General features: G+C 38.1%; 1 protein-coding gene and 1 long non-coding RNA gene across 5 annotated transcripts; both read left to right on the plus strand.

Annotated features, from left to right (window-relative positions):
• Nucleotides 1–19: 19 nt before the first annotated feature.
• LOC102288676 (myelin-associated glycoprotein) lies at nucleotides 20–8,636 on the plus strand. Of its 4 annotated transcripts, none has more exons than XM_042216074.1 (20): nucleotides 20–534; nucleotides 992–1,279; nucleotides 1,373–1,672; nucleotides 2,008–2,385; nucleotides 2,701–2,988; nucleotides 3,067–3,360; nucleotides 4,071–4,100; nucleotides 4,193–4,531; nucleotides 4,623–4,919; nucleotides 5,014–5,128; nucleotides 5,231–5,278; nucleotides 5,723–5,749; nucleotides 5,894–5,938; nucleotides 6,015–6,041; nucleotides 6,130–6,174; nucleotides 7,440–7,466; nucleotides 7,583–7,621; nucleotides 7,719–7,772; nucleotides 7,874–7,907; nucleotides 8,273–8,636. In XM_042216074.1, the coding sequence occupies exons 1-20, from the start codon at nucleotides 423–425 to the stop codon at nucleotides 8,294–8,296; spliced, it is 2,811 nt and encodes a 936-aa protein (XP_042072008.1). In that variant the 5' UTR covers nucleotides 20–422; the 3' UTR covers nucleotides 8,297–8,636. The 4 variants fall into 4 exon arrangements, with proteins under 4 accessions (XP_042072008.1, XP_042072009.1, XP_005951084.1 ...); XM_005951022.3 differs by having other exon boundaries at nucleotides 21–534; nucleotides 7,710–7,772; XM_042216075.1 differs by lacking the exons at nucleotides 2,701–2,988; nucleotides 3,067–3,360 and having other exon boundaries at nucleotides 7,710–7,772.
• Nucleotides 8,637–21,344: 12,708 nt separating this feature from the next.
• Nucleotides 21,345–22,528, plus strand: LOC102288984. Its single transcript, XR_317716.2, has 3 exons — nucleotides 21,345–21,661; nucleotides 21,759–21,795; nucleotides 22,402–22,528. It is a non-coding gene; the product is annotated as an uncharacterized LOC102288984 (long non-coding RNA).
• The last annotated feature ends 30 nt before the right edge of the window (nucleotides 22,529–22,558 follow it).

The following is a 22,558-nucleotide window of genomic DNA, read 5'->3' on the forward strand; positions in this document are numbered from 1 at the left end:
ATTAACTCTACTTTTGCAAGAAGACTACTAACACCAAAACATTTAACACTTTTGAATTTGCTGTGTAGGAGGCAGGGGGTAGCACTGGTGGCTGCCAATATTTATTTATTTTTTGTTAAGATCAAAAGTGCTTCAAAAGCTTCTTCTCTTTTGCAGGAAACATACTGAATCTCGGTTGGTCCTACACTGCTCCAGCCACCATAACTGGGTTAAAAGGGTCATGTCTCACCATTCCATGCAAATTCTCCTACAAAAACTCTCAGCCTAAAGACCTTGAAGTTATATGGTACTTGTATCAGAGGAACGAATACCCAGCTGTATACAACCAAGAAGGGACAGTTATTAGAAAGTTTAATGGTCGAACAAGCTTGACTGGATCAGTAACTGAGAAGAACTGTAGTCTTAAGATTGAAAGGCTGGAGATGTCAGACAACCATAACCAACTTTATCCATGGATAGATAAGAATGGAATTACTTCCTACCACACCAAAGGTCACTCATTTTATGATGGATCTACTGAACTTATTGTTTCAGGTAAGCATTCATTAATTTCTTCAATTCAACTCAACTTCAATTCCATTGATAGACATCCAAGTTACTACAGAAAGAAACCCTTACCATGACAAACTGAGTCCTCTCTGATTTATTTTTTATTTATTATTTATCTGTATTTTAGTTTTGTGCATGTATAACTTGAAATGATTTGCCTCAGCATATAAATTGTGGTTAGAATCTTTAGCTTTTTCCTGGCACAGTGTTGTCTAAACCCAATAAATGTATTTCAATAACGCTTAAAACCACAATACTTATATCAAACCATTAAGAGAGACACATAAAATAATGTGAAGAAATATTTATTTTCAGCTATCTGTATTTTTTTTCTTCCCTATCACTTTTAACTAAGTTTGTTTAATTGCAGTTATTACTTCCTGCAAATGACTCAAAAGTTTCTGTGTTGCTGTAGCTCTCAATTTTTGCTTTGAATTAACAGAACATGCACCAGAACCACAGTTGAGCATTATTGGTATCCTCAGAGTGGGAGAGCAGGGCATTGTGTCCTGCAGTGTGCAGCATACATGTTTCTCTGCTCCCCCAACCTTAACCCTAAAGGGTTTACCTGGAATTGATCAGAACATGGACAGTCTGGTATCTGAAGGGATTTGGGAAAGGAAAATAATTCAAACTTGGACAGTAGAAGAAGAGCACCAGAATGTAAGTTGTGCTGTTAACTACCCTGCGGGTCAGAGTGCCGAAAGGTCGATTCCACTGAATGCTGAATGTGAGTACCATGTAATATATTCAATGTGCAATATATTTCATGTACTGAATTTAATGTGACATGGAAATGTAACATTTTCCATTTATATCTCAGGCTCCATTTCGCCATTGAATATAAGCTCTACATCAGATGAATTTCTTGAAGGGTATGATAGCAAAGTAACATGCACTGCCTTATACACATGTCACAAGAATACACCAACTCTCACATGGAACTATGGCAGTGTGGCAGCATCCACTAATACAGAAAAGGTACCGGGGGAGACTCAGTGGAAGACTATCTCCATACTGTCATTTAAATCTTCACCCAGCGACAACGGGAGATCTGTTACCTGTTTTGCAAAATTCAAGGGGGGGCAAACACAAGAAGTGAGCATCAGGCTGCGGGTAAAGAGTAAGTGCAAATAGTAATTATCTTCATTTAAAAGCTCAGACAGACAGACAAAAAGTTATTAGAGTAGATATATACCAGAAAAAAATGAATGTTGTTAGTGTGGTAGGAATGACCGTCATTCGGCAATGTGATTGCAAAGTCTTTATTTACAATGTGCTTTTAAACAGCTTTTCAGTTCCCCATAACTTTACAGCTTATTCATCTTGCTGCTTCTGCTACCTCTTCTCTTTCTTCTCTGGCCATGGCAGCTACGTCCATGTCTGTTTTGTCTGTTAAGATTTATTTTTAAGATTAAATAGTTCTTCAAAAGTTTTTTTTTTCTAATTTTTTTGCAGGAAACATACTCAATCGGGGTTGGTCTTTCACTGCTCCAAGCACCATAACTGGGTTGAAGGGATCATGTCTCATCATTCCATGTAAATTCTCCTACAAAAACTCACAGCCTAATGACCTTCAAGTGATGTGGTACTTGTACCAAATCAATGGATTTCCAGCTGTATTTAAGCAAGGAGGGAATGTTATTAGTAAGTTTGATGGTCGAACTAGTTTAATTGGATCAGTGGTGGAGCAGAACTGTAGTCTTAAGATTGAAAGGCTGGAGATGTCCCACAACCATGACCGACTTTATCCATGGATAGATAAGAACGCAATTACTTCCTACCACACCGTAGGTCACTCATTTTATGATGGATCTACTGAACTTATTGTTTCAGGTAAGTGTCATTGAACTCCCATTTAAAGTCACTTCAACTTAAATCCAAAAAATGATTACAGAAAGCTTGAGTCAGGACTTCACTTGTCACTACATTCAGTCATTTTATTTTGTTGGTTTGTTGCTTTTCTATAAAAAACAAACAAACTTACAAATGTGCAGTAAAATATTCAGTATAACAGAGTAACCAATGCATTTAATTCCCACAAACTGGCTGTTAAACAAATACTACAATTATGAAAACATTCATATTTCTGGAACACAGAACTCAGAAGTTACTGTATCACTATAGCTCTTGAATATTTCTTATTCACAGAACATGTACCAGAGCCAGAGCTAAATATTATTGGTACTCCCAGAGTGGGAGAGCAGGGCACTGTGTCCTGCAGTGTGCGCCACGCATGTATTTTTGCTCCCCCAACCGTAACCCTAAATGGTATACCTGGAAAAGACCGGATCACGGACACACTGGTATCTGATGGGATTTGGGAAAGGAGAGTAGAACAAGTTTGGGAAGTAAAGGAAGCACACCAGAGTGTGGCTTGTACTGTTAGCTACTCTGGGGGTCAGAAAGCCACCAAGGAAATTCCACTCAATGTTGAATGTAAGTTTAATGGGAGGATTTACTTGAAATTAAACAACAATTGCTATCATTAAGCTTCACTCTAACTTTCTTGCTCAGGTCCATTTCAGGAAATCACTATGAATGAACCACCAGGGGAGTTAACAGAGGGCATGGCGAAGAATGTCACTTGTTCTGTGATCTTTAAGTGCAGGAAAAACACACCAAGTATCATCTGGAACTACAACAACATGCAAAGTTCATTAAACACCAAACAGACTCCCAACAATACATACACTATAGTGTCAAATCTAACTTTTATTCCCTCCCTAAGTGATGATGGTAAACTTTTGACTTGCACTGCTCAGTTTATTAGTGGGGAGTTCTCAACATCTGCAACTCTTACTGTAAAACGTGAGTTCTTACATGTCGCCCTCCTGATTGTTTGATACTTTACAAAATATACTTATTAGCTTTCTGTTGGAAAACTGATTTTGTTAGATTGGTAAAAAAATAAAAAAAAAAATAAAGCCAGCCGCCAATTAGCTCAGGTTAGCACATACACAAGCAGAAGAGGAAGCCATCAGCTTGACTAGAATTAAAGCTAGCGTGTTTGATTTGGGCATTATATATGAACATATAGCTGAGTCATAAGCTGGAAGTCACTGAGAAGGGAAAAGAGGGAGAAATACAAAACTTTTAGATAATGTATCCAGAAAGACATTTTACATGTGCATTAAAGTGCCAGACCTGTAATAGATGGGCAACTTGTCCAGGGTGTACCCCACTTTTCACCCTATGAGCGTCAATTGGATCAGCAGAAGAAAATTGAAGGATTGCTAGATGGATGAAAAGTGCCACAAAACATTTGTAAAGAGAAAACTAGAAAGAAAAGTATAAAACCTGCCTCCATCTAGATTTAAAAGATTGTCTCCATTATTGCCCAGGGACCAACAATTTTTATAACACTTTATAAGTCTTATAACTGTTTCTATAAATCTGAACCAATAGGCTTATGGCTTACACCTTATATATGAGACCTACTTTCATCTAACTTTCCAAAAACACAAAAATACTCCTCCAGATGTTGAATTGTTATTAATTGGTTGTTGTCATTTTCCCAGAATATGAGAGAGATCCATTTGAAAATTACAGTAAGTGCACTTGTTAGCACTCTCAAACTCTTTTTGTTTTCATCATGAAGAGGATTAATTTAAACCAGCATCTAACATTTTTCCCATTACAGCAACCTCTGCTTTGCCTGCCGACGTCCCTTTAAGATTTAGTGCCTTGACGCGCTCCTGTGTGGTGATTCCCTGCAGTTTCCAGTACAAAGAGGATGAACCGATGACCCGTGGCATCTGGTCCAAAAAAAGCGGAGACATTGTATTCCATAATGGCCAAAGCTATGTAATTGACCATTTTAAGGGCCGAACCAAAATGCTAGGAAATCTAAATGAGGGAAACTGCTCACTGGAGATTGATGACATCAAGCCCTTTGACAACGGACCCTTCTGTTTCTATGCAGAGAAAGGACATGAGACACATACATTCAACAACAGCTGTGTATTTATTATCATGAAAGGTTTGGAGTCCCACTGTAGATCACTGAAATGTGACAAACACATTGCTTTCTAAGTATCAAGTATAATCTTCTTTGTGTTTGTCATGCTCAGCTTCTCCAGAAAAACCATTGATGACCCCCGTTCCAAAAGAAGTTGATGCTGGTTCAACTATAACTGTTTCGTGTTCTGTTACACACACATGTTCATCACATCCTCCGGTGTTCTCATGGAGTGTCTCTCACCTCACCAGTGAGGTCTCAGAGATCATGATGTCACGAGGCACCTGGCAGACAACTTCCACAATCACTTTTATTGTTACTGAAGGAGATGGAGTCAGAAACCTCACCTGTAACGCTATATTTTGGCGTAACAGGGAACAAGCCCACACAGTCAGCTTAAATGTGAAGGGTTAGCAGACACACTTTATCTCTACTCTATATGTTATCGAAGTATTTATCTGTTGAACTGTGTTTATTAACCTCAAATGTATCTACATCACCAGGATCACTGATGTACCAGTTTACAAGTGCTGCTCCAGTGGCCTTTCCAGTCTCATTTGTGGCTCTCATCATAATCACCTTAGCTGCAGTGTTTGCAGTGTTCATCTGGAGGAAAAGGTTGAGGAAATATTACATAAATTTATGCCATATCATGTAACGATGTTACAATGTGTTGACTCTGAAGCTGAAAAGTTTTTTTTCTCCTCCAACCAAATATAGGAAACACACAGATGAATCACTGAAACCACCACCTCGACCAGAAAAAAGGCAAGTTATTTTAACATAAAAAGTGAATAATAATGACATAATTCAGTCATGAGTCAAGACCTCTCATCACAACTGAATACAGGAGTTCGTACTTTAAAGATGTTCTAAAATGATTCAAAAGAATCTAAAAGCATCCAGAGCCTGCTTCAACAACATATCCATATTAATTAAATATAAATAAGTTTTATCAGTCATATCATATCTGACACAGAAAAATGAAGTTGAGATGGTCAAATGAGCTTTATGAGCAACATGATAAAAAAAAAAGTTGATGGTTGCAATGGTTGTTTTATACACCTGATGTCTATAAATGTGATGTTTGAGCTAATATTTGTAAAAGCATGGCAGAAAAATGTCGCTAATTTGTTAATAACTGTTATTTTTTTCTTTTTTAACGTCTCCACCAAAACAACCCTGTAAATATTTCTCCCTGTAATTTCACAGAAGATCACTTTGGGATAGATTATCCAGGTAACCATTTTGAAGGATTCCTTTGTGACTGGTCTCTTTATTGTATCATGTAATGAAATAAAGTGACTCATGTGATTTATTGTGTATAGACTGTGCCTTGCATTTAAAAAAAACTGACTCCTAATTGTCTCACAAAATATTTAGGAGATACACAGATGACAGAGACAGACCACCAAGGCCAGAAAAAAGGTATATCATCAGTGTTCTGCAAACTGAAGAAATACAGTAAAACAAACCAACTAACAATGCTTTGCTTTCAAAATAGGAGGTCCATTTGGAGTCGATTTTCACGGTAAGGAAAACAAAAAAAGAAAGCCATCATTTGTAACCCTGATATGAATGCTTAACTGGAAATATCCTGTTGATTGTACTCTTAATAGAAAAGAAGAGGATCGCATGGCATGGCAACATGAGAGGAAGCCCAGGTGCTGTTGGATTTTGATTGTACAATTTTTTACTGTTAAAGTTGTTTCTCCTTCTTTTTCTTAAGTAAAACTGCAGAAATGTCTTAAAGACCTATATGGCCTCTAGCCACCTGCATTGAAATTCATATAAAACTGAGGTTATTGAACACGGCCCTAAACTATTTAGAAATATTGTATCTAATCAGATGCTTAATCTGGATGGCACTACGTTGACATACAGTAACACTGTGAGGAATCTTGGAGTTGTTTTGACCAGGTTTGACCTTTGACCTTTCAATGTGCATATTAAAAAATTTGTAGGATTGCTTTATTGTATTTACCTAATATCTCTTAAATTAGAAACATTCTGTCTCAGATGCTGAAAAACTAGTTCATACATATTTTACTTTTAGGATGGACTACTGTAATTCATTGCAATTGGGCTCCCTGAAAAGCCTTCACTTGATCCAAAATGTTGCAGCAAGAGGTACTGACAGAGACTAGAAAGAGAGGACATATTTCTCCCCTTTTGGCCTCTCTTCATCACCTCCCTGTTAATTCCAGAATTAAACTTAAACTCCTTCTCATGACATACACGGTCTTGAAGAATTAGGCCCCATCTTATCTGAAAAACTCATAGTACCGTATAAGCTCTCAGACTGTGGGCTTACTTGTGGTACCTAGTATATTTTAAAGTAGAATGAGAGGCAGAGTCTTCAGCTTTCAGGCTCCTCTTATGTGGAATCAGCTCCCAGTTTGGATTAAGAAGACACTCTTCCTACTTTTAAGATTAGTCTTAAAAGTTTCCCTTTTAATAAAGCATATTGTTAGAGTGGGATTAGATGACCCTGAATCCTTCCCTAATTAAGCTGCAATAGACCAATAGGACTTCTTTTTCGTTGATCTTTTTTCACTCACTTTATGTTTATATGCCACACTATATTTAATTATTAGCTATTATTAATATCTGGCTCTCTTCCACAATGTGTCTTTTATCCTGTTTTCCTCCCCGCACCCCCAACTTGTTGCAGCAGATGGCTGCCCCTCCCTGAGCCTAGTTCTCCCAGCTGTTTCTTCCTGTTAAAAGAGAGTTTTTCTTTTTCCTCTGTTGCCAAGTGCTTGCTCTATTTTAGGTCTCTACTGTGCAATGTAAAGTGCCTAGAAGCAACTGTTCCTGTGATTTTGCACTGTTTAAATAATAACTGAATTGAAGTGACTTGAACTGAATTGAAATCTTTCCTTTGTCTTGTCTTCTTCTTATTATTATTATTATTTTCATTCTATAGGCAGTCATTTTGGAGCCGATTTTCAAGGTAGTATTTGTAGTCTTCTTGTTTGTTTTTATATAATTTTTTAATTTTCTCTATATAAAAGAAATATACATACACACATTAAGTAATATTTAAAAAAAAATTTATACATTCTGCAGACGCCAAGACTGCACTGCGAACATCAGTGTTGCCTATACGTAAGTATTCATAGCAGTACGACAACCGCCATAATGTCATAGTAAAAACAGTCATAAACTAACATGTTATTTTCTTTAACCCCCATAGTAAAAACAGCAGCAATGTAACCTGTGGAGCTGTGTCCAAACCACGCTGTCCATCCCCAAAGGAGTGAGTTTTATTCATGCAATTTTTCTTTAAATGACATACCAATGTGTTTTATTTCTTTATGTTTGAACAACCTGCTTCCATTTCTATGTTGTTTGATACAGTAACAGGAGACGACCATCCCCTTTCAACCCTGAGGTTAGTGGTGTCGCAGTGAATGACAAAATCCAAATCAACCAAATTTAAGACTTTTTTCATTAAATAACATTACAACATCCAGACTGATTCCATCGCAGATTATTACTTAATCTGTTAAAAATGTTATACTTTCTCTAAAGTAATTAATTGTGTTATGCTTGATAACAATGCCAAGGTTAGTGTAAGGAACTTGAATTATTTATATGGATGAACTTTTTTTGAAACAAATCCCTGCTACATAGACTTTGATTTATTTAAAGTTAATTTAGTTTGTTTTGTTGTGTTTGGAAAAAAACAAAAAAGCTAATTATTTAAGAATCATTTTAGATTAAAACTGAATACATTTTTACTCAAAATTCTTGCAGAATCAACTGTACGGCAACCTTTGACTTCTTCAAAGACATCCCACAGACATCTTAATCTTTCAGGCTCATGTCTCCCAAGTCTCCTGTTTCAAAGGTTATCATCTAGCTGAACAGCCATTATCAACTGCAAAGACGCCTGTGGTGGCTTCTGTTATGAATACATGCTAATGCAAACTGTTGATGTCGATGCATGATATGTGGGGGAAAGTTCTTAATGATACTGCAAGATCTAATGTTTTTATAGTTTAACTTTCACTTGGCTTTCTTTAAATTTCATTTAACTCGGTCACTTACAAAATGATCTAGTAACTTGCTTTGCTTAATCTTCTCACATGATAAACAGCAATAAACATGTTTTTTCTGACGTTGCCTCAGTTATTTGTACTGTTAAGTATTTTATTTTCAAAATTGCTCAGTTTCCAACTACTGTCTCACAGTCGCTGTGAAAAAGAAAAACCGAGAGTTCACATTTTAAGGCAGGCAAGAATAACAAACACATTTTCATTCATTGTACGTCGCTCTGTTTGATCCCAAATAGTCTAGGCTACTAAAAGTATTGCATAGTAATCTATCTTTGGGTAAAAATACATTCTGAAAAAAATACATTTAATAAAACATATATTTACAAAGCATGATTCACAATTAGACATAAATGTTTTATGAGAGGTGTGTTATAATTCAAAGATGCTCTACAAAAGCACAAATACATGTAGATTTGTTAGAGGGAAACTTTCCTTTTTATGATATACTGTATGATCTTTGGTACTTTGACAACTTATGACAACTACTACTAGACTGGGGTATTTTGAAATAAGCTTTGACGTGAAAGAATTCTGAATAGAAGTACCAGTACCAAATCATTTTTAGCAACAAACTAAATCAGTCTGACAAAAAGCTCATCTGTCAGCGTTTCACTAAAGAAACTGACAAGTAACTATTCATACAGTTATATTTAACATTCTTGAAGCAAATGATTTATCAGTACTAAGTTATTCTGTGCAGGGTTGTGACAAAAAACAGACTCGTCTTCTGGGATCAGAATTAGGGCTGCTCGATTATGGCAAAAATGATAATCACGATTATTTTCACTGAAATTGAGATCACGATTATTTGACGATATTTATTTAACCCTTTAAGACCTACTATAGAACCAAGTCCACCAGAGCTTATATTATTTTTTTTACATGCTGTAGTGCCATTTGTGGGAGCATTTCAAGTTGCTATACATCAATACAACTGTTATAGCCCATATTTTAATAATATGTATGCATTAAGTCCATAGTAATTACATAAATTGCAAAAAAGTGCAATAAACTAAAAAAAAATTGAAAATCGCTTTTGTTTTGTTTACATATATTTCTACTTGGAGAAATTTAAGAGGCTTATCCCTCAAAACTTTATATACAATAAAGTTGCAAAAAATAGTTTACAACAACAGGAAATTTATTTTGAGTGTCTTCACAGTTTTATTTTGGAGATACAGCAATTTTTATATACTGCAGGAAAAACAAAAAACAATCCTATGATGCAAATTTGCAAAGAAAACAGCATGTGCATCATTTCACTGTGGGAAGTGTTACGAACAGCTGATAGGAACGGCAAAGCGTGTTTCTGGAATATTATGTTTTTGTTCCTGCAAGCGCTTTTTATGCAATTTTTGCAAAGCTATATGTGGAACGAAACCGTGACCGAGGACAAGCTGATGGCATCAGATGTAAGTACAACTCCTCCGGTTTCATATGCAAAACAAATTATTGCGCTAGCTTACACGGTTCAGGTTCTACAGGGATTTAAAAATAGTTACGTAAAACGGAGCGTGCTGCTCTGACCGGCTTTAAAGGGTTAACAATGACTGTAAAAAAATAATATAAAATAGTGTGCAACACCACTGAAGTTTTTTTTTTTAAACTCTCTTTTCAACCAACGGCAGCCACTCTCCAAATAACTTCTGCTTAGCTTTCCGAGCTTCCCTCGGGTCCTCTTAATCAGCGGTCTCCAACCTTTTTTGCGCCACGGACCGGTTTATGCCCGACAATATTTTCACGGACCGGCCTTTAAGGTGTCGCGGATAAATTAGGGAGGGGCTAATAATCGGCTCAGTCATTTTTAATGATCGTTGAAAGCCCAGATCGTAATCGTGATTAAAATTCGATTAATTGAGCAGCCCTAATCAGAATTCATCATTCGTGAAAGTCCCTACAAAATTAGAACATATCAAATCTTCAGAAAATTGTACATCACGGAAAGTGGCCCATTTTTTTTATATAAAATCCATCTGGATGAAGATTGGTGACATCCATCTGGATGTAAATCCATTTGTTAGAACAGCCTTATAATTTTGTTCATGGGTGAATCAAGATGGCGCCGGTGTGTGTGGCTGCTCGTCTGTCACTGCCAAGTTTGTTCCTGTTTATATTATTTCTAACTTTTGTCATCCACGAAACAAAGTCTCTGCTAAAGTATGATCGCCAGACACTACTGGACCTCCAACCTGTGGTCCAAAATATTGTGTCGTTTAGAGCTGGTGGGCAGCAACCCCTGCCCCCAGTTGTATCGGCAATCCCGGGTTACCTGTACCGGGTTCCTAGGCTACCTTCTCGGCGAAGGCATTATCGTCGCCGGGGTAAATGAAGCGGTTGGCTGGTGAAGCTAAAGGTTTAACTGAGGAATCGTTCTGCTGTTTTCCGACCAGCGCATGGATTATTTCCAAGATTGTTTGTATCTCGGCATTTCCTAGATTCTGTTGATGCCTGTTTGGTGCCTGTGGTCGGCTTTGATGATGCTCCTTGGCCTCGCTGCCCATGCCCTCCCAGGCTAAACCTCCGCCGTCAACATCATCGAAACCTGAGATCGCTGCGTCGGGTTTCTCGAGTTACTGAAACCGGTGCTCCAGCTCCAGCTCCTGCCAGGATTGCCCTGGTGAACGCCAGATCACTTTTAAACAAAACTTTTATTCTTTGGGACTTCGTCAGTTCCCGTGATCTGATTTTCTGTGTGTGATTGAGACGTGGCTGAGTTTGGTGAGTCCAGTGCTCTATCTGAACTTTTACCAATGGATTGTGCTATTTTAATTCGCCACGGACATCAGGCAGAGGTGCAGGCACAGCGACTGTTTACAAAAAGGATCACAAATGTAAGCAGTGTTTTCTACAGCCTTCGTTCTCCAGCTTCGAACTTACCTTGTTTTAGGTGAGTCGCTCAAACACGGTTTTCTGCACTGTCATCTATCGTCCCCCGAAATACAATAACAACTTCATAAATGAGATTATGCCCAACTTTAATAGTGTTCTTATTGTTGGAGATTTTAATATGCATGTATGTTGCCCTGATAAGCCACTGGTAAATGACTTTTTAAAGCCTTATTGACTCTTTTAGCCTGGTACAGTCCGTGCCTGGCCCTACACATGAGCATGGACACACACTGGATCTTGTTCTGTCATATGGTCTGCCTGTCACTAACTAGATTTGTGACTGTGCACTCTCAGATCATATGCCTGTGTTATTCAACGTTGGTTTTACACATACTGCAGTTAAATCTCGTGCTGCTGCTCGGCGCTGTCGGGTTATTAACCCCTCCACTGCCGCGCTTTTTTCTGCTGCTTTTAATCAGCTCTGTGGCCCTTCTGACTTTGTTTCCTCTGTCACAGAAGAGCTTAATTCCTGGATTTATCTCTTTGCACTGGCTGCCTGTGTCTTTTAAAGATAATTTTAAAATTCTCATGTTTGTTTTTAAATGCTTTCACAATCTTGCCCGCCTTACCTCTCTGAACTTCTTCATCTCCGCACACCCTGTCGGTCTCTAAGGTCAGCTGACCACCTGCTCCTGGAGGTACCGAGATCCAGGAGGAAGCTCAGAGGGGACAGGGCCTTTTCTATCGTGGGTCCTAAATTATGGAATAATTTGCCCTTGCACATTAGAGAGGCCCCTTCACTGTCTACCTTTAAATCGCGTCTTAAAACCCACTTTTATTCTTTGGCTTTAAACCTCAGTGAAACTTAGTTTCTCTTGTAATGAAATTATTAATTTAATTAATTACTTTACTTTTTCTTTTATTTATATCTTATGTACTTTTGTTATATAGTTCCTATGTACAGCACTTTGTGTCAGCTGCGGTTGTTTTTAAGGGCTTTATAAATAAAGGATGATGATGATGATGACTACTTTTCTAACAATAAAAAGGCCACTACACTAGCCATTAAAATTGTACTTTGTATACAATATCTACATGCATTTGAATACAATATTTTATGTCATCTATTTTAGACACTAAGAATCTTTAAATCTGAACCTTTTTTTTAAAAGCTTTTGTTTTTTATGAATTCTAATCAGTTGTGAATTGAACAAATATCGATTGTCGATTTTCTTAGTTTCTTATCCGCATGATGCATTTATGCTGCCCCCGCTCAAACACTAACTGTTGTACAACTGGGTACAAATGTATTTGCATCAAAAGCAGGGCTGAACTGGTAATTTGAAATTATGGTCATTTTCCCTGTGGGCTGGTGCAATTTTGGGCTGATGGGCCAGCTTGAAGGGATGCTGCGCAACAGACAGACCAGCATTGACAGCACCCCATTTGTTCAATCAAATCTCTTAATGTGATATATATATATTAGGGGTGCAACCAAAGGCGTAGATTTGGCATGGATGGAAGGAACATGTCCCCACCAATATCCTGCGATTATTGAATTGTCCCCACCAATAATTTGATCTCTTCGAGTAAAGAACAACAATCCCGATAGTAAGAAAAAACGATCTGTCAGCGTCTCATTCACCCAGCGGAGCAGAAAGAGTTAAATTACGTTCTCTACTGGAGTCCTACGTCATGTGACAAATATGGCCAATGTGATTGGCTGAGCCTTTCAGGGAGCTCTGTTTAGTTTTAGCAGCGGCAAACCTGCGCTGCGAGGAGGAGAGGAGGACGGCAGCAAAAAGGAAGAACCTGGATATAAGAAAGTATTTTTCAAAGAAACCTGTAAGTCACTTAAAGCTCAAGTTCACTCATAAAATGTGTCCGTCATAATAACGTTACAGGCTATGCTAGGCTTTGGCCCACATCAGTCTAAAACTGTATGTAACCATGAATAACGTGTTTTGGAAACTAACTGCACAACAGGCAGCACTATTAGTTCTCTCAGTCTCAGAGTAGCATTTCTAATTTTGATTGAAACTGTCAGAGAAAACGGCAGCCTCGAGCAAGCCAGGATATTAGTTTACAGAGGCTGTTAAAATTATATGTCTAACGTTAAAATGTTGGTGACACAATAATTTCATCCTAATGGCACTGACATATTCATAGGGTTAATTTTTGAGACAATATATCATGAGGTAGTCATGAATTTGCAAATATTCCACCTTGTAGTGCAGTTTGCACAAATTGTTTAAAAGTGCACTCAACCTACAAACATTACTGACGAGTCAAGTATATATAGTACCGTATTTTCACGACCATAAGGCGCACTTAAAAGTCTTAGATGTTCTTCAAAAAGTGCGGCGCGCCCTATAGCGCGTGCGCCCTATGTGTTGTAAGGAGGACGTAGTAGAGAACACCATGAGAACGTTAAAGGGTGAAGTGTGGGCGTTGATCGTATATACCGGGACAATCGCACATACCTGTATAAAAGAACAGGTATGTGCATTATGCAGGACATCGTTGTTTTAACAACCCTGAAAATGGCAAAGAGACACGCTTACGAAGCACAGTTTAAACTGAAGGCCATCAGCTACGCGGAGGAACATGGAAATCGAGCAGCGGCGAGAGAATTTAAGATTAACGAATCGATGGTTCGCAAATGGAGGAAGCTGGAAAACAAGCTCCGGCAGGTCAAGAAAACGCAGCTGAGTTTCCGCGGACATAAGGCGAGGTGGCTCGAGTTGGAGGAAAGACTCGAGCGGTGGATCATCGAGCAAAGAGCGAGCGGGAGAAGCGTTTCGACGGTCACCATTCGGCTAAAAGCAGTTTCACTTTCACTTTTTATGAAACGGTGCCATTTTTCCATCCGGACCAGGACTACGGTAGCGCAGCAACTTCCAGCGGATTATAAGGAAAAGCTGGCCATCTTCCGCTCCTACTGCAGCAAACACATCGGCGACAAAAACATCCAGCCCAGCCACATCACAAACATGGACGAGGTCCCGCTCACTTTTGACATCCCGGTGAGTCACACTGTGGAGAAGAAGGGGACCAGCACGCTAGCGATACGCACAACGGGGCACGAAAAGTCTTCTTTTACTGTTGTGCTTGGCTGCCATGCTAATGGACAGAAACTGCCGCCTATGGTGATTTTTAAGCGAAAGACTTTGCCTAAAGAGAAGTTTCCAGCAGGAATCATCATTAAGGCAAATGAAAAGGGCTGGATGGATGAGGAAATGATGAAAGACTGGCTGAGGGAGGTGTATGTAAGGAGACCAGGTGGTTTTTTCCACGCATCACCATCGCTGTTGATCTGTGACTCTATGCGTGCCCATCTCACAGCCGATGTGAAAAAACTTGTGAAGCAAATGAACTGTGAGCTTGCTGTCATTCCGGGAGGCCTGACAAAGGAACTCCAACCGCTGGACATCGGTGTGAACCGCCCGTTCAAAGTAAGGCTGCGAGCGGCCTGGGAGCGATGGATGACCGGTGGAGACCACAGTTTCACTAAGAGTGGAAGGCAGCGCCGGGCGAGTTACGCCACAATTTGCCAATGGATTGTAGATGCTTGGGCTAACATGTCTGCTGGCACTGTTGTTCGAGCTTTCGCAAAAGCCGGCATCGTTTCCGAGGAGCCGCACGGCACGGAAAGTGACTCTGACGGTGAAGACAGTGAACCTGGCATGTTTGATGGAGATTTAGCGCAGCTGTTCAATTCAGACACAGAGGATGAGGACTTCGATGGGTTTGATTGATGATAAAAATGTGAGTACCAAACTTTGTTTTGCTCCTGCTTTATTTTTTAAATATGCACACTTGTATGCTTGTGTGTTGTTGATGATGACGATTATTGGTAATAAAAATGTGAGTACCAAACTCAGTTTTGCTCCTGCTTTATTTTTAAATATCGCACACTTGTATGCTTGTGTGTTGTTGATGATGACGATTACCGGCAATGAAAGTGGAGGTACCGAATTCAGGTTTGCTCCCGCTTTATTTTTAAATACGCATACGGTACTTGTATGCGCCCTATGGTCCAGTGCGCCTTATGTGTGTGTTAAATACAGTAAGGGCACACATAACTGAGACTGCGCCTTTTAGCACAGTGCGCCTTATGGTCGTGAAAATACGGTAATATACTGCATATTTATATATATTACATACCTATTATATATATATATACATTTGTATAGTTATACATGTATTCAGTGATATATATAATCCTAGTATATATATCGTATATTTATATATTATATTATAATAAATATATATATGTATATGTGTATATATATATATATATATATATATGATAGATAATGATTTCTTTTGTTGATTGATTAACATTAACATTCCTATTCTTACCCTACAAAAGCCATTAAATAAACCCCTAGTGAACACTCAACACACACACACACACACACACGTGATAAGTGTAACTTATCATTGTGAGGTGTGAAGTTTCATAACCTTTCTTGACACATGAGTGTTTTTTTTTTACTTTTTGCAGTTTACTTAAGCCAACAATTCAACCCCACCCACCCCCACACACATTATCCTAATTTCCCTCGGGATGAATAAAGTATTCTGATTCTGATTTCTTTTTCAACGATGAGATATGTTAAAATCTTAAAAGAGCTTCTGTTCACTTGAAAACTTGGTTTCAGTAATTAGTCAAGTTTTGTTATTATGATTATTATTGTTATTATTATTAATACAGTTTTCTTTTGGTTTAAGTATAAAAATGTATCTTTTTAAAGACTGCTTATTTTTGGCAGTTTACTAAGTATGTATATTATCAGATTCACCACAGTATTCAGGTCCACAATTGCGCAGTTTCATTGGCAGAAGGTTCCAAAGAATTTAAATGTGTCCTTATTACTCATGTCCCATCAGAACCTAGAGATTGCCAGTAACTGTTCCACCATAAAAGTGTGAAATCTCCAGCTAACACTACACTTATTTAAAAATAACAATCACATTTTATAATATAATAACATTTGCCAGTTGCACAAAGCAACAAATAATTACACAAAAACATGTCCTCATAACATACTAGATGGGCCAAATCATTCCACCACTGAGTTATCAGTTTCATTAGTTCAGTTCTTTCTGAATCTTTTTGTTAGTAAAAAAAAAAAAAAAGGCCTTTAAGTAGTTCAGTTGTTAAACAGTTTTATTAGGCATAACTCTCTTCACATTAACTCTGTAATTGCCTTCACATTTGCTCATGGCTTATTCCTACTATTTGTTGCCATTTTCAGGTTGTAACTCTGTAAATAAAAGAAAACAAAAAAATACATATTTTAGCGTTTCATCTGAAAGAGAGCTTGTTACAAGCATTATGCTATAATGAGTTTATCAAACATTATTCAGGCCAAATGTATTTCTGTTACATATTTTGAATGTACAATTACTTTCATATGTACATTTTCTAGTCTGCAGCTCTGTATTTTGTATGTTCCATCTTATTTTGTTGTTTCCCTCGTCTCGTCTTGTCTTGTCTTTTATTTAGTTTCTGTCGCCCCGTATTCCCATCCTATTGTCTTAGTTCCCTAATAATCTCCTGAGAACAGAGAGAGCGTTTTATGATTTCCTACCTCTTTGAAGCTAAAAGAGCCCATACAAAAACATAAGATATCAATTGAAAGCCCAGAATGTCCTTTATTTGCCACATTAGGACTTAGTAAGGTACCTCAAATAAGTCCAAATATTATAGACAAAAAAACAAATGTCCATTACAGAGAACAAACGTACAGGGTGGTTCTCAGGAGGATACATCATCTTTTCATTTGTATGCTGTCTTTTTACTTAATTGTTTCCTGTCTTATTTCCACTGACTCTTTCTCATGTTTCACTTTTTGTGTCTCCTTGTGAAGTCAGTCTTGTCTGTTTACTCAGTTGTCTGTGTTAAGTTAGTGTGTTTGGTCTTTGTGTCCTGCTACTTCCTGTTTTTTCTTTTGTTTTGTTTTTTCTTGGTGAGCTCATGCCCCTTGTGTGTTGTCAAACTTTCCAGTGTTTTCTTCAACGTAGGTTTCAGTTCCCATTTTGTGTTTTTTTTTTCCTTTATTATACTATCTTTGCAATCAGTCTCAATAAAAGGCCTGTTTGTCGTTAAGCTCAATTCTTGTTTGTCGTGTTTTCCTGGATCTTCACTCACTGAATCTGCACATCTTGCAGACTTTTGACAGAAGTGGATAATAAAATTTTCATATTTCACACATTCTGCAACTTGTGGGGACCAAATGAAAGTCCAGGGTTTGTGGATGTTGCAGATTCACCACCACATTTGAACCTGTGCAACTAACCAAAGGAAAGGAAGATAGCCACAGGTCACCTGATAGGATGCAGGCTTTCTGCAAACAGTCACAGTCTGACTTGAACAGCAGTTGCTTTTAGAGAGATTGTCAAACATTTGTAAAGTAATTGCTGTCAACTGATAAAGAAAGACAGATTGCTAATATCTTGCCATCAGTCTGAATGAATGTTTGAGCACCACTCAACCCAAGTTGCTGCCATTTGGTTGTATTGTGGTTTTATTCCTATAGTAGTGATCACCTAATGAAGCTTTCTGAAGCACTTAAGGGTTTGTTACTCAAAGATTTTCAACACAGTGATCTTTGGTGCCATCTGCTTGCCAAAAGTATGAAGATCAGATTGAACCTACAAGTTGAAATGAACTACTTCATTATGATTAACCACTCTACAGAGCTGAGTTGAGTGACTTCTTTACACTTGTAAACATAGATTAAAAAAAAAAAACCCATATGAAATAATGTAAAAAACACAATCTTATATTAGGTTGGGCATATGCTTGTACTGTGAGCTCCTGCCTCTACGTGCTTTTGTAATTAACCAATGGACAGATACATTCATATATAATATACTATAGCTTATATGTATACTGGATTTCTTATGGTGGCAGCACGGTGGTTAGCACTGTTGCCGCACAGCAAGAAGGTCCTGAGTTCAATTCCACCATCAGGCCGGGGTCTTTCTGTGTGGAGTTTGCATGTTCTCCCCGTGTTTGCGTGGGTTCCTTCCGGGTACTCCGGCTTCCTCCCACCGTCCAAAGACATGCAGTTTTTTGGGGATAGGTTAATTGGCTAATCCAAATTGCCACTAGGTGTGAATGTGCGAGTGAATGTGAGTGTGACTGGTTGTCTGTCCCTGTCTGTTAGCCCTGTGACAGACTGGCGACCTGTCCAGGGTGTACCCCGCCTCTCGCCCTATGATAGCTGGGATAGGCTCCAGTGCCCCCCGCAGAAAGGATAAGCGGATGGATGGATTTCTTATGTATGTTGTTCACCTGGGAGAATAATTGCTTGTGAACGAGTAAAAGAAAAATACAACACATATAAAATTCAAATTCAAAATTTTATTTGTCAGCTACACAATCATACACGGAACAACTTGCAGTTAAATGCTTTTTGCTGTGAAATTCCCGGCTACTGAAAGTAAAAGAATAAATAAAAAAATAAAAAAATAAAGTATAAATACTCTGGATGGTGCATGAATAGAGGCTCTTAAGCACCTTCAGAAGTAAATGGAAGTCTCTAAGTCTTTTGAGGAAGAAGAGACACCAGAGTGTTTATGTCACGGGACCATGACAGATCCTGTGTGATATGAAGACCCAGGTATCTGAAATTGTCTACTTACTCCATTAGCACATCACTGACGATGTGCTATTTTATTTTATTAAATGCATTTCATTAAAATGCATATTACACACTGTTATGTGGGCCACATTGGTGCACTATTGCTCGTAATTTCGCACCTGCTGTGTGATAAAGTCCACAATCAGCTCCTTGGTTTAGGAGGAGGTTATTCTCCTGGCACCAGTTCTCCAGGTTCCTGATCTCCTCCAGGTAGGCCTTTTCAATGTTATCAGAGATCAGGCCCACCCTCACAGTGTCATCAGCAAACTTGAAATGGAGGCATGACATGGCTAACCAGTCGTAGGTGTACAATGAGTACAGCAAGGGCCTTAAAACACAGTGCTGTGCCACTCCAGTGCTGAGTGAGATAGCAGGAGAGACATGATTTCACACCCTCACTGATTGAGGTCTGTCTTTGAGAAAGTTGAGGATCCACTGACACAGTGATGAGCTGAGTCCTAGATCCTTCCACTTGGTGAAAAGATTTAAGGGGATTACTGTGTTGAATGCAGAACTGTAGTCCACAAATAGCATCCTAACATAGTTTCCCCTGCCAGAGACCAAATGGCTCAGTGTCATGTGTAGCAGGTGTGTTATGGCATCGTCTGTAGAGTGATTAAGCTGGTATGCGAACTGTAGTGGATCAATGGCGTCAGTGCTACTGGGCACTACTCATTGAGACTGAGTAGACTGGGGTCACTCAGCACTTGAACTCTTCACTCTCCTGCCCTCTGAGAGGCGCTACAGGAGCCTCCTGATTAAGAACACCAGGTACAGCTTCTTCCCTACAGCTGTCAGACTCCTGAACTCTGCCTTCTGACATCTGACCCACATTAAACTCATGGACTGAACATGCACACACCCACAACCACCTATAACTGAACACACACAATGGACAAAAACAAACAAATGGATAACTGTACCCTCATACACATAATAACAACATGGACTGAACCACCACTCACAACCACTAGCACTTTATATAGCCTCTGTGAGTTATCCACATATTCCACTTATCTTAACTGCACTACTGTAAATGCTGCATATCTAACATTTCTGGAGTCGTCACAGTGCACTAGGACCAGTTAGGTTCGACCACTAGAGTAGTAATGAGTGTAGCATGTAATAAAGACCCCAGACCAGAAAATAAGTTTAAATTGCCGGCTTATTATTCTGTAAAAACAGAGAATAGACAGTTGACACACATTACATAAAACATTCAACACCACATTTAAGGAAGAAAAAGAAGATATTTCCTTTCCCTTTTTAGTTCAGTCATTTTGGTTAATTTATCCTATTTATCTGAAAACCTTTTATTTGGCTTTAAAAGGATGTTATTTTCAACCTAGGTTATTGTTTTATTTATTTCAAGTTCTACGTTTGAGTTCTTTAATCTATTTGAATTAACACTGTGTTATTTTAAATCAAGTTTAGTTCTTTAGGCACAAGATTTAATTTAATTTTGGTCTAGTTCACTTTTGGATTTCAACCATTTCTTATTTTGTTTTAACCCAACAAAATTATTTACATTTCCGTTAACACCATTACAGCCTTAGAATGTAAGGTTGACCACAAATAAATTACAAAAAACAAAAAAATGTAAAAAACTGAAAACAATTCAGCAAAAGGCTGAATAACCCCTTAAACAAACAAACAAAAGAAAAAGAAAAGCAGTCTCTGTGTCCTTTAACTATTAATCCCGGAATTATTCTGAATGGTTATCCGGTGCTTTGAGAGTCCACTGTTCTTTTGCAGAGGTGTATGGATTAATCCTACCAGTTTTTTTTTTCAGCGAAAGAGCACAACGTGCAGCAGGGGGCGTTTTTCCCTTTTCCTGCTTGGCACAGTTCAATGGGTCCGTTGGTGGCTCACCATCTTGTTCCTTGCTCAGCGAATCAAACTCCGATTCCAATTCGGCATTTCCCGATCCAAACTTTAATGGCCTACCATAACAACAAAACAATGTGCATAAACATTTGAAAATAACACACGGGTAGCCCTTAAAAAACAGTGGCTTTTTTCTGCATTTTGTGCAGCATGAGCTGTTGGAAATGTGCTATATCAATAAACTTGACCTTGACCTTGATAGAACCCCAGCCAACTCCTCATGAAATCTAACTGTCAAATAAGTAGAGGTTCTTTTGACATTTTTACATTTTCAAAAGCAATTTAATTTACAGCTCAATAATAATGTAGTAAATATTGGGATAATAAAGTGGAAAAAAGAAGGTAATGATGTATAACTAGCAATTTATTACCACTTAATCAACAAAAAAAGTAATTAAGTAATAGGTAATTATATCAACAATAGCTACAACTGAGCAATATTAAATTGAAATTTATGGATCTTATTCCCATAGTGCTTGAAACTAATAGTGTAAATTTAATGTAATGGGGAAGGCTTTAGGACCTGGAAGATTTAGGGGAGAGTTTAAATCGGAACTGGTAGTGAGCTCACTTTTTCTCTCTCCCACAAAACACGTAAGCAAAATAGTGGCTAGATTTGTGGTGTGCAGAGACGCTAAGAAATTGTTGGAGTGCTAAAATAAAGCAGTAAAGATTCCTTTCATGCCAGGATCAAATTCCCATTCAACAGAGAGGTGAGGTATCAAAAATGTTTAAGGTCATGCATCTTTTACTAAAAGAGTATATTAAATTCTAATTGTGTGATGTTCATGATATCCTGTTCTCTTTCAGTATTGTGTAACATCACACCAGCCAAGCTGCATAACAGGTACATAATTCAACCTAAGTTATGACATCGTAGTACAAGCTCCTGTAAAGCATTACTGTAAATCCATGCTGGCATGTAGCCTAAATTGTGTGCATTCCTATGCAGGGCGGTCTGCATGTGTGACAAATAGAATTCTATTCTATTCTATAATTTTACTTAGTCCAAGATAATCAGGACATAATCAGATGCGAGATATAATTTTAATTTATTGAATTTATGTTTGAACTTACAGATGGTTAATTTCCTGGAAATAAATAAATAAATACTTTAACAATACTAAGTTTCTTCTAGCCTATACTCAACCACAGAATGCTAATGACTTCTCAGGCTACACAGGCATCCAGCAGTTTTGCTACACAATGTCACCTCAAAACACAGAAAATCTATGAGAAACGTTTGGAACTTTTACTGATTATAGTTTACAACATCATAACATCTATTTTGAAAGGGGAAGAAGAAATCAGAGCCTCACAACATAGAGTTGGATATGGTTTTCATGCCGTGAAACATGTATATATATGCTTTTCTATGCATCGGGGCACTCAAAGCATTTTATACAACTTGCCTCATTCACCCATTCTTACAAGGTCATTTTATATATTTCAGGAGTCCGATACCATGTACAAAATGTCTGGATTTGGACATGTTATCCTGTGCTACTATATTCTAGGTATGGCAATTTCTAAGAACAGATTAATGGAACACTTTTTAATCACAGTATAGCATCAAGCCTATCTATCTTTCTATCTGTCTATCTGTCTGT

The sequence above is a fragment of the Haplochromis burtoni genome, unplaced genomic scaffold, assembly GCF_018398535.1.
Source record: "Haplochromis burtoni strain Fernald_Lab_line unplaced genomic scaffold, NCSU_Asbu1 Contig_914, whole genome shotgun sequence".
Lineage (NCBI taxonomy): Eukaryota > Metazoa > Chordata > Actinopteri > Cichliformes > Cichlidae > Haplochromis > Haplochromis burtoni.